At 37.9% G+C, this 14,561-nt stretch overlaps 1 protein-coding gene across 2 annotated transcripts in view; it reads left to right on the top strand.

Moving 5' to 3' along the window:
- Positions 1-14,561, top strand: part of phf2 (PHD finger protein 2) — a 39,128-nt gene that overhangs the window by 13,232 nt on the left and 11,335 nt on the right. For both annotated transcript variants that reach the window (XM_042499668.2, XM_042499677.2), the window contains exons 2-13: positions 2,049-2,134; positions 2,351-2,465; positions 2,929-3,089; positions 4,421-4,562; positions 4,662-4,848; positions 5,087-5,249; positions 6,784-6,871; positions 7,243-7,349; positions 11,123-11,214; positions 11,305-11,394; positions 12,152-12,505; positions 12,684-12,800. In XM_042499668.2, coding sequence (XP_042355602.1) covers positions 2,049-2,134; positions 2,351-2,465; positions 2,929-3,089; positions 4,421-4,562; positions 4,662-4,848; positions 5,087-5,249; positions 6,784-6,871; positions 7,243-7,349; positions 11,123-11,214; positions 11,305-11,394; positions 12,152-12,505; positions 12,684-12,800 — 1,702 coding nt within the window. The remainder of the gene's footprint in view (positions 1-2,048; positions 2,135-2,350; positions 2,466-2,928; positions 3,090-4,420; positions 4,563-4,661; positions 4,849-5,086; positions 5,250-6,783; positions 6,872-7,242; positions 7,350-11,122; positions 11,215-11,304; positions 11,395-12,151; positions 12,506-12,683; positions 12,801-14,561) is intronic.

Raw genomic sequence — 14,561 nt, forward strand, 5'->3', positions numbered from 1 at the left:
TTCATATTGTCTTGTCTGCATTGTTGTTGTTGTTGTTGTGATGTTTTGCATCACTGCTGAAGCCAGCGTGTGTGATCAGAATCAGAATCAGCTCTACTGGACCAGTTTGTGTGCTCATACAAGAGATTTGGCTCCGGCCTCATATTGCTTTCAGTGAACATACACAGAATAGACATTATTACATCTTTACTAGGGCTGTTTTTCAATATAGTTTCAAGTTCAGTATAAGTTTCAAAGTTTCATTCACAATGTTGACATTTAATTTTTAGAGCTGCTTTTACATCTGCAGTTTGGTTCAAACCATAGACTGAATATAAAGATGGACGATGCTCAAGCGAGGTTAAAATACCTGTTGCCTTCTTGCGATTGTGATGTCATTGAGGGCCAGACTCTTCGCAGTAGCAGTATCAGCAGTGGGGGAGCTCCCGCCAAAATGTCCGCCTGCCCAGTCGTGAGCAGCCCCGTTGAATGCAAGCACACGGCTTGGCCGTCACAGCTGTCAATCATGGTGGAAAACCCCCGTTTTTTTAAATTTAATAACACATTAAAACCAAAATTCTCACAAAAACAGACACTTGAACAAACATCAGGGTGATGAGAACTACCTTCAGTGACAGAAACCATTTTTGGGGAAAAATGTATTTGGTGTGTAATTTGAGTTTTTAGTTTGGCCTATGTCCCATTCACTAACATGGAGGGGCGGGCTTTATGACCTTTACTGCAGACAGACACCAGGGGGCGATCAAGATTGAAAAATTACACTTGGGCGATCCGTCATACTGTCCATCTCTATATACAGCCCATAGTCCAGACCAATGGGGGACAAATGATACATCATCACATTTTAGTAGTGCACAGTTCACACTGACTCATTACAAACTCACCAAGAGGAGTAAAAGTGAAGTTATACAGACTGACAGGTAACTTGTCCTCTTCAGGGCCTGTGCAGACTCAGTTTATATCTGCAATACAGTTTTCATTTTTTTTTACATAAGAGACTTTATTGATATTGATGATTAAACTTGAGTCATTACAAGCTTTTTGAGGAAAAAAATAGTTTTTATTGTCTGATGTAAACTGTTAATTGTAAAAAGGATTATTACATCAGTGGCACAAGCATCAATTTACCCAGCGCTCGTTTCTCTGCAGCTGTAAACCACAGCGCTAAAATATACAATGCTTATGCATTTAAAGAGAAGAGGGGTATTTATAGTCGGCTGGTGGACGTAGTGTGCTGTCCTCCACTGTCCTGTCCCTTTGTCCTGCACTGTGCTTTATATGAGGGCCTGATGCCCTCCTGCTGTGGACTATGACTCATTTTAAAGGACTATTCCAGTGATTTTTCATGGTTCATATGCCATTTTATTACAAATTGCAAACACTTAAAGTTGCTCAAGGCCACGATTTCTGCTCACTTAACTCCTAAAATCAGTGTGCAGACATTCGTTTTTTTAATAGCCAAAATAATGCATTTTAATTATATTTTATATTTTAATTTTATTGATTCAAGTTCAGACTCTTTAAAGGTACAAATGCACTTTCAATTACAGCTAAAACAATTGTTTGATTTATCAATTTTTCGACCAGCAGAAAATTATTTTACAACCACTTGTTTCGGTTATTTTTCAAGCAACAGCTGTAACATTCCCTGTTTCCTGCTGTTTTCCTGTGTTTGTGTCACTGTAATCTGAATGTTTCTGGGTTTGGGACTGTGGATCAGACCTTATTCTTATGAAAGTGGGATAGGCATTATTCACTACTTTCTGATGTTTCATTTACACATGATTAATCAAGATTGTCAGAAAAACTGACCATGACTTAATGACGATGCAGTGACAACTTTGTGACTTTGACAAAAATAGAAAGCACGCCTGATGTCACTGTGACTGATTATGAAGCTCAGGTTTCAAGTCTCTTTCGGGGAAGTTGATGGTTATACTGCAGGGAAATGTAGAGAAACCGCACAAACTTGCTTTGGAAAATGGGTCCTTTAAGGTCACATTCCCGAAACATTTTTTTTAAAAAAAGCGTGTCTTGTGTTTTTTCAGCTGTGTTGGGGTGGATGAAGATGACGCTCCAGATATTGACATATATCACTGTCCAAACTGCGAGAAGACCCACGGCAAATCCACATGTGAGTAGCAAAAACACTGAGACTGAAATGTTATATCTCTTAAAAAAGAAAAAGTGAAACTGCTGTGGTGATCATTTTACAACCTTCTGTCATGTGTTGACTGTGTACAGGTAAACAAGATTTATCTTGATATAATAGGAAATTACCTGCTTTGTGGTGCTGTGTTCTAAATGTTGGTAAGTGTTTTTTTTATGTTTGACTGTTCCTGTTCTTCAGTGAAAAAGAAAAAGAACTGGAGCAAACATGACACGGGGCAAAGCACAGATATCAAAGCTGTTCAGAATGGCAGCCAGGTTTTCATAAAGGAGCTTCGCAGTCGGACCTTTCCAAGGTAATGACATTTAGACACACACACACACACACACACACACACATATATATATATACATACACATTTTGCTGTTTCTGTTCAGCTCAGTATTGAACTACACAACTGGCGACACCACAAATGGGTTGAAACTGTCAGATAAAAGCCTTGCATTTAATTGAAATAGACTCTCTAATTGGGATCACATTTAAAGGATCCAGTTATAATGAAATTAAACGATTCCTCTCATTGATTAGGCCCCTTGAAATTTCACCAGGGACTCTTGCATATCAATAATATTCCTCACTTTATTAATATTCCCACTAGAGGGCACTGTCTGATAACTTTCTTAGAGCTGTCTTCAGATCGTTTCACACGTTGGTGGCATCACATCTCGCTTTATTTGATATAACTGTTGAAAAGCTTTTGGGACGCTTTAACACACACGGTTAACACACTGGTCTCTGTGGTTGTGTGTGTGTTCCAGCGCTGATGAAATCCTGGTGAAGCTGAGCGGCGGTCAGCTGACCTTGGATTACCTGGAGGAGGGCGGCTTCAACGAGCCAATCCTGGTCCAGAAGAAGGACGGTCTGGGCATGTCCATGCCTGCTCCCACCTTCTACATCAGTGATGTGGAGAACTATGTTGGTAAGGACCTCGGTCACTATTGATGCTGTGACTTCTGTTACTAATGTTACTGTAACTGCTGCCATTGCTGTCATATCTACTGTCTCACTTAGTACTACTGCCACTGCATTACTGCAATGAATATTTGTACTACAGCTGCTGCTACAGCACCAGATTCTGGACCCTATGCATAAGCCGTCTCTGTCGGCTTCCCTCCTTTTCTTGACCCATGTCTCTCTCATACACTTTTTTTTATTCAGTCAGTTTTCTTTCTTTCTTTTCTTTTTTTAAAACTCCAATTTCATTTTCTTTGTGACAAACGTGACAGAGTACATTGGTGCCTCAGCAGCGTATGCAGTCACTCTAGTCTCATTCCCACTGCACAAAAACCCGATCGGCATTGATGAGAATACAACACCCGCATATTATTTAAAGTTACTCTGCACCAAGTTTGAAAGACAGACTGAATAAGTAAGATATATATAAAGAGAAGAGGCCACTGATAAGTTATCACAGACCTCTGTTCCTACTGCTTTCTACTGTTTTCCTGTTTTCCTGCCTGTCTGTGACATCACAGGGACACACCAACAAAACAGCCAACACACATAAATATTTATATTTATATATACTATATATTCTACTACTATTTTACTTCTGCTAAAGCTGCAGCTGGTACTACCATAATTGCAATGATTACCAATAATATTACTGATACTACTGTACTAGTACTACAATTATTATACAGAATTATGACTGATTGATTGATTGATATGATATGATTGGGTGCTGTAACAATAGTACCATAATACTGCTACAGTACCAGTGTTACTGCTAAAAATACAAAATTACTACTTCTACTACTATTGCTATTACTGTAAATATCCATAAAAATATCTTTATATACAGAGCAGTCATAACTGGGCAGTGCTTTCAAAGTAAGAGCATAGAAGAGGACACACCAAAAAAAAAAAACGTAATTTAAGCAGCATATGCTGCGTATGCACATCCTGAGTGTCTGTATTAAAATTAATGGCTATCCAATGAATTAATACTGTATTTACGTTTTACTTGGTGACTGCTATTCATTTAATTTAGTTCCCACAAAAGAAAGACAAGATAAAAAGAAATGTACTATACCATTTTCTTTTCAACAGGGGGCGCATGTGTTCTTTCTCTCTTCTCCGAGCACTGGTGCTCACTGATGAGATCACTTGTCACATATCAGCAGCAAACTGCTACAGACATATTTTGTTCTCCAGTTTCCTGTTTAGAGGGAATGTTTAGCTTGTAGGCAATCAGTTTTTCTTCATCATATTTTACCGTGTCCTCTGTGTCCTCTGTTATTGTCTCAGGTCCCGATGTCGGCGTGGACGTGGTCGACGTCACCAAACAGACTGACAGCAAGATGAAGCTCAAAGAGTTTGTCGATTATTACTACAGCACAAACAGAAAGAAAGTGTTAAATGTCATCAACCTGGAGTTCTCTGACGCGAGGTACGTGCTCTGTGTCTGAAGTGTTTGAAATGAAGCTTCTGAAGACGGCAGTATGGAAAACTGCTGGTGCTCATTTCTTTTTCTGTTTTCCTGGGACAGGATGAACAGTATAGTGGAGAGTCCACAGATTGTGCGGCGGTTGTCTTGGGTAGAAAACTACTGGCCCGATGACGCGCTGCTGGGGAAGCCAAAAGTCACCAAATACTGTCTCATCTGTGTCAAAGACAGCTACACAGACTTCCACATCGAGTGCGCTGGCGCCTCTGTCTGGTACCACGTCCTAAAGGTCCGTCACACGTATGATCAGACCAGGGTGATCAGTCAGAATTGTAAACAGAAATAGCAATCAGACAGTCGTCTACCTCTGATGTGATGAGAAATATTAGTTTATATGGCTCTCTCTTTTTTTTCAATTCTGAATTAATTCTGCAGAATGCTTTCAAGGGAAAATGTGGAATGAATTAAACGTCATCATACGATGATTATGATGACGTTAGACAATCTGATTGTGTTTGTGTTTTCAGGGAGAGAAGATCTTCTTCCTCATCAAGCCCACCTCTGCCAACCTGTCTCTGTACGAGCGCTGGAGATCATCGTCCAATCACAGCGAAATGTTCTTTGCAGACCAGGTGGACAAGTGTTACAAGTGTATTCTGAAGCAAGGGCAGACTCTGTTCATCCCATCAGGTCAGAGCCGCACGCGTGTCATGAGGAATGTAGCTGAACGTGATTTAGGAGAACACTTGATAAAACAGACGATGCTGCTCCATCGTCAGAGCACTTTTAAAGGTTCAATGTTAAAAAAAATCAAAAAATCAAAACCACTTCTTTTCAACATACTTTGTGTGTCTTTTCAGTTTTTTTCTACCGCTGTTAATTGGATATCTTTTGGTTTTAGACTGCTGGGCAGGCAATACTCAGATCTCATTAGATCCAAAAAGACTAATCAATGAACTGAAAAATATACTGACAGAAAAGAAATTTGTATTTTTCAATCTTTAAATCTCCTGAATTTAAGAGAAAGCAGGCATCAAGAGATTGAAATACTTCAACAATTTAACAAATAATTTTAAAATGTTCTTTTTTTGTCCAGTTTGTAGATGTTGTAATTTTCTTTTTCCCACTATTTAATATTGATAAACTGTAAATCAGTTCAAAATCAATTGAGATGTGTCTTTATGGATGAAATAACAAAAGAGTAATGTATTTTTTTTCTCAATCCAGCAAATGAAAAACCTGATAAATCAAGTACTATATTACATTAATGTGAAAATTGAGATTGTAAGAAAATATTGATACACTCGAGTGTTTTCTCACACTGTATCAATTCTCAAAAACACTGAACAGATTAATTAATAGTTTATCTGCAAAAAATTGTAGCAGAGCTTCTTTTTGTGTTGTATTTAATCCCCTGACTGCAAGATCGCAGTGATGTAATCTAGCCTCAGGCGTTGGACTCTTCCACTCCACCATAACATGTCACTAGAGGGTTAAAAGCAGTTATAAATGCAGATCCCAATGTTGTCATTACTTAAAGAAAATAAGCTTTTTATTTATATGGTGGTGTGTATTTCATACTAAGACATGTTTCATGAAATTAGATTTAAATAATTCTCAATATATCACCTTGCTTACAGTATTGCAGTATATTGAAATGTAATCTGTGTATCTCGATATGTATCTTGTATTGCCTGATTCTTGCCAAGACACAGCCCTAGTGATCATCATGCAAAAGAGCATAACTGCCATAAAGAAATGCTATTTATCATTTATTTGCAACATTGTCCACAATGGCCCAATGCAACCAGGGATATTAAAGGGAGAGCTCACACAATATGTAATATATATAATATGATGCATCATAGTGTCATATTGCATAATTACACAATCCTATTGGGTCTTGTTGATTGTGAGGCCTTGATCCCATGTGGTTCAGGATACTTAAAAAATTACATAATTAATTCAAAAATAAAATTTTAAAAATTTCAGAAGTCTTGCATCACAGTGATTAAAAAAAGTATAAATTAAAAAAAAAGTTTATGGTAAAATCCAGTATAGAATGATGTACTGGGTAAGGGAAGAGGGATTTCAACTAAAAAGTAAAGTGAAAGAAGGAATAATAATATGTATATACATAGATATATGTGTATATATGGATGGTTTTTATTTTGGTGGTTTTATGGTTTTTATTTTGGTGGTTAAAATGTGATTGTCTCTTCAGGTTGGATAAATGCAATACTGACTCCGGTCGACTGCCTGGCGTTCTCCGGACACTTCGTCCACAACTTGAGCGTGGAGATGCAGATGAGGTTTGGACACCTGTCTTATTATACACATACATACACACACACACATACACACACACACACCCCCCCTGCATGCTGCTATGTCATCGTTGGTGTTTTTAACGTAATTGCTGTGATCCAGTGTGCCTCCTACAGACAGTCAGGTCCTAATTTGGGGGATTTAGTGTGACTTGCATATTTGGCCTTGACTGATCTTACACAGTAGTTTCCACTGAGTCCTCATTTAGGACTTGTTTTGAGCTTCCAATTCCACCAATCTGTTTATGAATTCTCCGCATTTGGAAATACCCTGTGAACTGCATAGTTTGTAGCAATAAACCTGTTGGTAATGCATGACTATGTTTAGCTGAAACATCTTGGTTTATTCTCCTCAGAGCGTATGAAATTGAGAAGCGGCTAAAGGTCAAAACTCTCACCCCCTTCCCCAACTTTGAGACGGCGTGCTGGTATGTGGGACGACATCTCCTCGAGCGATTCAAAGGTAAACTCTTAAATCGGTTTGATGTATTTATAGATTGGAAATTTGTATTTTGCTCTAATATGTGGTATTTTAATGTAAACATACATCCTCATTTAACTCACCATTTCTCCAGAAGAATTCACGAAGGCAGAGAAAGCACAAACACTGTCAGAGTATGGCTGTGTGTCTGCTGCACAGATGACGAGCTGGATGCTCTAATATTATTTCAGTCATTAAATCGGTGAATCGCCGAGTTCACAGATGATTAGCTTCAAAAGGTTTGGCCCAGCTAGAATCACTTGCTCCATTACAAGCCTGTGTTTAAACTCCCCTCAGCTGGCCTGGGCCAATTGTTTATGTTTCCACTATTTTCTGTGTATGTGTGTGCGTGTTAAGGCCAGATTACTATTGTGTGGTGCACACTGCTTCTAACCCACAAGTCCTCGCCATTAATATACCATTATGCTTTTTAACTTCAAGGTGCAGGAAAATGACTCAGTTCAGCGCTGCTATTTTGCCTTGATGTTATTAATAATTTCCTGTTTACAGTTGATAGAGCTACTTAGATGTTCAGACTGGGCTTTTGCCGCCATTAAACTGAAATTACAGAGGAAATCCACATTAGAGCTGACATTGTATGATATCACATAAATCAGGGTTGTAGTTGTCACAGTTAAAGCTAGACTGGTGAGTCTCTGCCAAAAGTTCCAACTAAGATAGTCCAAGTCATGTAGAGGTACTGCCTGGGGGGTGCCACTGACAGTATAACTGACTTTGTGTTGGTTTGTTCAAAGGACCATATCAGGGAGTTTGCATGAGAGCAGTCATACTCCATTTACAGCCTGTAGGCCTAATTCGGCCCCCCAATAGAGTGCCGAGTGGCCCCTAACCATTTTCTAATTCACAATAATATTAAGTGATTCATACTGGGAATTGTTTTTGTACTTTTAGTACACAGAAGGTGCCACGTTGCATAAAATAGCATCAAAATAGAGCTTCTTTATAAAAAAAATGTAGGATTGCTTGCACCCCACAACAGAGGTCCTAGCTAAACCCATAATGTCCTAAAATAATAGAAACGTCCTAAAATCCTAGAAATATCCTTAAATCCTAGAAAGGTCCTAAAATCCTAGAAGTGTCCTAAAATCCTAGAAATATCCTTAAATCCTGGAAACGTCCTAAAATCCTAGAAATATCCTTAAATCCTGGAAAGGTCCTAAAATCCTAGAAATATCCTAAAATCCTAGAAATGTTCTAAAATCCCAGAAATGTCCTTAAATCCTACAAGTGTCCTTAAATCCTAGAAACATCCTTAAATTCTGAAAATGTCCTTAAATCCTAGAAACATCCTTCAATCCTAGAAATGTCCTAAATTCTGAGAAACATCCTTAAATCCTGAAAATGTCCTTAAATCCTAGAAACATCCTTAAATGCTAGAAATGTCCTAAAATCCAAGAAATGTCCTAAAATCCTAGAGACATAACTGGGGCTGCTGTGACTGGCCACTGGCCTTCTGTCATTTGGCAAAAGTGGCCCCCAAGCAAAGCGAGCTGAGTATCCCTGCATTAGCCTGGCTGATATTCTTTTATTGGAGATATATTGGTATTTGCAGTGTGTCAGTTAACAAATAATTGACAAATTTTGAGGTCATACAGAAACACTGAAGCCATTACATAGTTTGCCCAACAGAGAGCACTGACAGTTCATTTTTCACCTACAAAATACCACAAAGTAAATAGTTTAATCCATAAATATCTGTGCATTTTTCTTAGGGACATACATAAAAGCCAAGAACAGCCACGCTTGCAAATGTTTATTTTATTTTATTTTCTTAATGTCAGTATCTCAAGATCATAGGTTAATTTTTTTGTTATCTCGAGAAAACAAGCTTTGTTATCTGGAGGTACTCGAAGATAATCCACTCGTTATCACAAGAAAACAAGAGATCATTTCCTCTTATTAGGCTACTTAGATTGTTTATCAGAGATCAGAGTGCTGTGCCAGCATGCATCTCAACAACTGTAGGAATGGATTTAAGCGGAAAATGTCAGCTCAAGGAGTACCCATTACTGATCAACATATCAGACTGTCAGACTATCAGACTACAATCAGAGTCTAATACAGACTGAAACTGCATTGTGTCTTTCTGTTCAAGATAATATTTAGATCAATCCTCGTTATTTAAGTGGAAGACTGGCCCAGTTGCAGCTTCCCAGGCTTAATGTGAGCAGCTGCTGGCCGAAGCAAAGAGATGGGTGTAGGTCGACCTTGCATATTTGGCAACCATAAAACAACACTGTCTGCTCTAATGATGTAACTGCAGGAAACAAAACTGCACATTTATGCCTTGACATCCATGCAGTTATGAATACTCCCCGACAGTCATGACTGTGTTCTCAAAGACTGAAATCATGCGTGGCCAAATGAACCAGACACTTATTTTTGAGTTCTCCCTAATTATCCCGCATCCTTGAGAATCAAAAGTCGTTCACTCATGATAATTGATCTTGTTTTCTTGAGAAATGAGCCTTTTGTTTTCTTGAGAACCAACATAAATTATTCTCTTATCACGAGAAAACAAGCTTTTTTTATCCCAAGACAAGGAAATAATTAACTTGTGATGTGAAGATAACAGCATTAAAAAGAACTGTTGCAAGCACTGTCAATCTTGGCTTCTGTAGATCTTGATCCAGTACGTTCATGTTGTGTTTAAAAAGTTAATATTGGCCAATATGTTATTAGATTTATTGGACAAATATTGACATCGGTCTCAAGATCCCAATATTGGTCAGATAAGACAGGTTATAGTTTGCATGCTGTAGCTTCTAAACTAAAAATAATGATTTCTTTTTACCCCTTTTTTATGTGAGTTTTTAAATCAGTGCTCAGGAAAGGTGTTTTCTTCTAATGACGTCAAATAGGGCATTCTGGAGCTTATCATGCAAGTATGCATGGCAAGCGCAGTTTGCTGTTGTAGCTGATGACAAATGAAAACAGAAAGCAGTCGAGAAGTCAAAACATATCTGTGGCTCCTAGAGTTTTAGGCAGCCAGTGGTTTCAAACATTTTCATATGATATACAAATCTAGTAGAAAACTCTTGTGCAGAACATTATGACAAAAATGGACAAAGTGGCATTTTGATTGTGTTTTTTGAATAGTATAGTAAAGCATTTTCGTGTTCTTTATTTTTCATGTCCCTGCTGCATAAGATTTATATATAAAACATACAAAACTACATAGTCACCTATATAGTTCATACACTATATTGTATGGTATAGAAGTACTACATAGTATATATATTGTATGGTTCTTTAAAACAGCTTTATTGGACTGGAACAAGGGAAAAAGGCAATGAGAAACTTAAGAAGAAATGACCCCAAAATTTGTGAAAAAAAAAAAAAAAAAAAGTGCAAAAGAATTATCAAGACAATCAGAATCACATACTGTACTCACTGTAGTCACATTAAACATTTTAGTAATGGAGCTGAGTGAGTTAGCGGGGAGATGTTATTTGTGTACCTTGAGGACTCAAACATGTCACTAGACTGTTTGACTGCTCAGCTCTGGTTCATTTTGGTAACAGGACAGTTTGTCCAAACACACAGTCACCCAGCTGACAGAATCCAATAACCTCACACGGTGTCTCTTTGTCAGCTCATCCGTCCCTGTGTTTGTAAGGAGGCTTAAAACTCTGCTGCACTGAGCATGTGCACCGTCATTAATGGCCTTGACTTCTCAAAGTTTAAAAGTCAGGATTCATTCAATGATAACATTTGCATTTCTTTTTCTGCAGGTTTACATAAAGCAAATAAGCAACCAGCCCCGTACCTGATACATGGTGCCAAAATCATCAATGGAGCCTTCAGAGCTTGGACTAAAAAACAGGTGTGCACACGTTAGGATATGTGTCTGTCAGTCGTCCCTCCAAGCTGCTATGAAGAGTGATGACAGTTATGGTTGTTTTCCTTGTAACAGGCCCTCTTGGAACATGAAGATGAGCTCCCAGAGAACATGAAACCATCACAGCTCATTAAGGATCTTGCCAAAGAGATCAGACTGTCAGAGGTATATTCTGGTTTATTTTTGGAACAAACATGACATAAACAACTGTTCTCTAAATGCTCCAGGTAATTTACATGTTTTGTTTAAATTATATTGTTTGTGGAATTTTGAGGGATTCCACAGGGATCCGTTCTTGGGTCCCTGCTATTTACCATTTACATGCTACCACTTGCTCACATCATCAGCTACCATTTCTGTGCTGCTGATACACAACTATATCTTTCATTTGACACTAGTAATACCAATCAATTAAATTACCTCCATATGTGCATTGCATAAATCAACAAATGCATTGCATTAATGTTTCTACAATTAAACTCAGAAAAATCAGAGATTTTTATTTAGAGATATTTTTTTTTACATTTATTTCACCCCAGTTACATTATTTAAAAGCACTCTCCTCATGACTAATACAACAAAACCTCAATAAACTTCAGCTGATTCACCGGTTGTGGAATGACTTACTGGAGAAATTTAAGACTCTTTTAAGACACTCGTATGAACTCATTCTTTTAGGCTTTTTATTGACTTTACTGTTGTTCTACTATATTTTGTAGTATTATTTATAGTAATATTTTATTAACTATTTGTTTATTGTCTTTTTAATAGCATGTAAAGCATTTTGTTTTGTACTACATTTATAAGTAAAGATACTATTATTATTATTATTATTATTATTATTATTATTATGGGGTTAAATTGTCAATTACAAAATCATAGCTCACTTCACACTTTCTCACTTTCCTGCTTTTCTCTCTAGAATGCAACAAAAGCCATTAAGAATGAGCCCAGCATTAAGATACCGGTGGAGGAACCCCCATCCACCCACTCCGAGCCTGAAGAACCCGTTTCCCCGGCCCACGTCCCTTCGCCCAGCAGAGAGAAAGCCAGAAAGAAAGCTTCCAAACCCCCCAAACCTCCCAAGCCTCCCAAACCCCCAAAGATGCCAAAGGCCCCGAAACCTCCGAAGGTGCCCAAGGTCAAGGAAGGAGGAAAGAAGAAAGCGAAGAAAGCGAAAGAGTCATCGCCGCCTCCTAAACCCTCCAGCCTCGCAGCTCTGGAGTCCCATGCGAAGGACATCTTGAGTAAAATGGACCAGCCAAAAAAGACGAAGGTGAGCGAATGGTGATGTTGGCGTAATCTGAAGTGTTTTAATTTTGTGGAATTTTTTGTATCTTTAGTTTTCACTTTATTTGAGCCATTTTGCATCCCTTCTAGCAGATGCCTGTTTGAAAGCAGCCTTTAGTTCCTCTTGGATGTATTTTTCTGTTAAAAACCGTGTCTTTCTTTAGGCTGTTAAGAATGTCCTGAGTATGTCAGAGAAGGAGATATCAAAGCAGAACAACGTGGAGAAGTTTGAAATCCGAGAGCAGAATAAAAACAAGACTGAAGCAAAATGGAAGTATAAGGTAAGGCCGTTTCAGCTGACTTAAACTAATGGCTGCTTGTTACAGGCCAAAGTAAATAATATCACAATCCTTTAAAAGCTCAAATAAACCTTTAGCAAAGAAGACTCAAACACTCCTGAAGGTTACAAGCTGAGCAGCTGAACAAAAAAAAACAAAAAACGCAAGATCATCCAAAAGTGATTTGCACACTTCACTTCAAAGCAATCAGCAAAAATAATGATGTGGCCCGAGTCGCACATTTGAGGCCTGCAGCTCATCAGAGCTGCTCCAGAAACATACAGCCTCCCAGAGTTTACCTAATGGAATTACTCCATTGCCTTCCATCTAAGTATTTACATATGCCCTCATCTTCACAGGAAAAAGTTTGTTGTATTATTGTTGTTGAACAACAGGGGGAGGCTTTCTGTGGAGCAAAAGTGTAATTTTGTTGAGCAGAAGATGCTGAATGGCTTTGGTTTCATGGAAAATTCAATGCCAAACTGCTGAGGAATGCTCGCAGTCCCTCCAAGGATCTCCATCCCACTGCTCCTTCACATCACGCCAAACATTTACAGATGGAGCAGAGACCCTGTTTGATTTTTAGCAAGGTCACCAGAGACCACATCTATACTCGTGATCATTGTTGATTTATGTATCAGTTCACAGTTCCTCGGTGTCGTGTGCCGGGCAATTAGGCCGATACAATTAAAAATTAAAAGAGTCCATGAGACAATATGAAATGTCGGCTTCGGGTTACACCCCGTTGTCACATGCCTTTAATTTAAGGAGTCAAAATGGTTGTGGAGTGAATATTTGAAAATGTATGTTCTTGTATTTCAGTTAATTACACAGTCTTCTCAGTGGTGATTTTTATGGCAGCCGTTTTGCATTCCTCTTAGTAAATTTGGTTTGTTTAGATTGGGCCAGAAAATGTCATAAATGAATATCATCTGTGGAGATTAACATCATGATGATTTGAGTCTTTTAACAGAAATGTTTTTATTTTAATCAAGATACGCCCTTCTATAACTGCTATTTCACAGAGTAGTTATTGTATTGTGTGTCTTAAAACGAGTCACTTAGGCAATTACTGTTGGAGTTTTTTAGTTTTGAGACAGATAATAGGCATTAAAATCCAAACATAATGACCTTAGTGTGTTTTCTTGATACATGGCATCTACACTGGATTGCAGTTTCTTGTAGGAGGAAGGCCTCCATAGCTTTACATACAAAACATCTCAAAGTGTGATGAATTTGATCATGTTTATTGTTTAATATGATTTGATACAAGCAGGTTATTAGAAATGTATATGGCTGGCAGAAGACAATACATTGAGGCGCTTTATGACAAAAGACACACTTTTATTGTTAATTTAGAGAAAAAATTCATTTGTTATGGAGGAGGTAGTGACATCTGCACAACTAGATGCACATCTCTGGAAAGAAAGTAGGTTGGGATATATTTTTAAAAAATTGCATTAATTATAGGTTAATTTTTAAGCCATATTGTAAAACTGTTATTCGTGTTAGACCCTGAAAGATTTTGGATGTTTGAGGCTATTGGCAATAATAATGTGTAAGTTGTTTCTTTTTTGTTTGTTTGATTTTTTAAAAATGTTTGCCTTTGAAGACTTTTGAAATGGGCTATTTAAAATTGGCAATTAGTTTTGACTAATTGACTATGTACTGAGCAGGGCATTTTACAGAAAAGTATACCTGTAAAAAAAAACACTAACAGAAAAAGGAACCGTATGTTAGTCAGCTTCAGTGGAAATTAAATAA

Source organism: Plectropomus leopardus, chromosome 2 (assembly GCF_026936395.1).
Source record: "Plectropomus leopardus strain MGB_pleo_1.0 chromosome 2, ASM2693639v1, whole genome shotgun sequence".
Lineage (NCBI taxonomy): Eukaryota > Metazoa > Chordata > Actinopteri > Perciformes > Serranidae > Plectropomus > Plectropomus leopardus.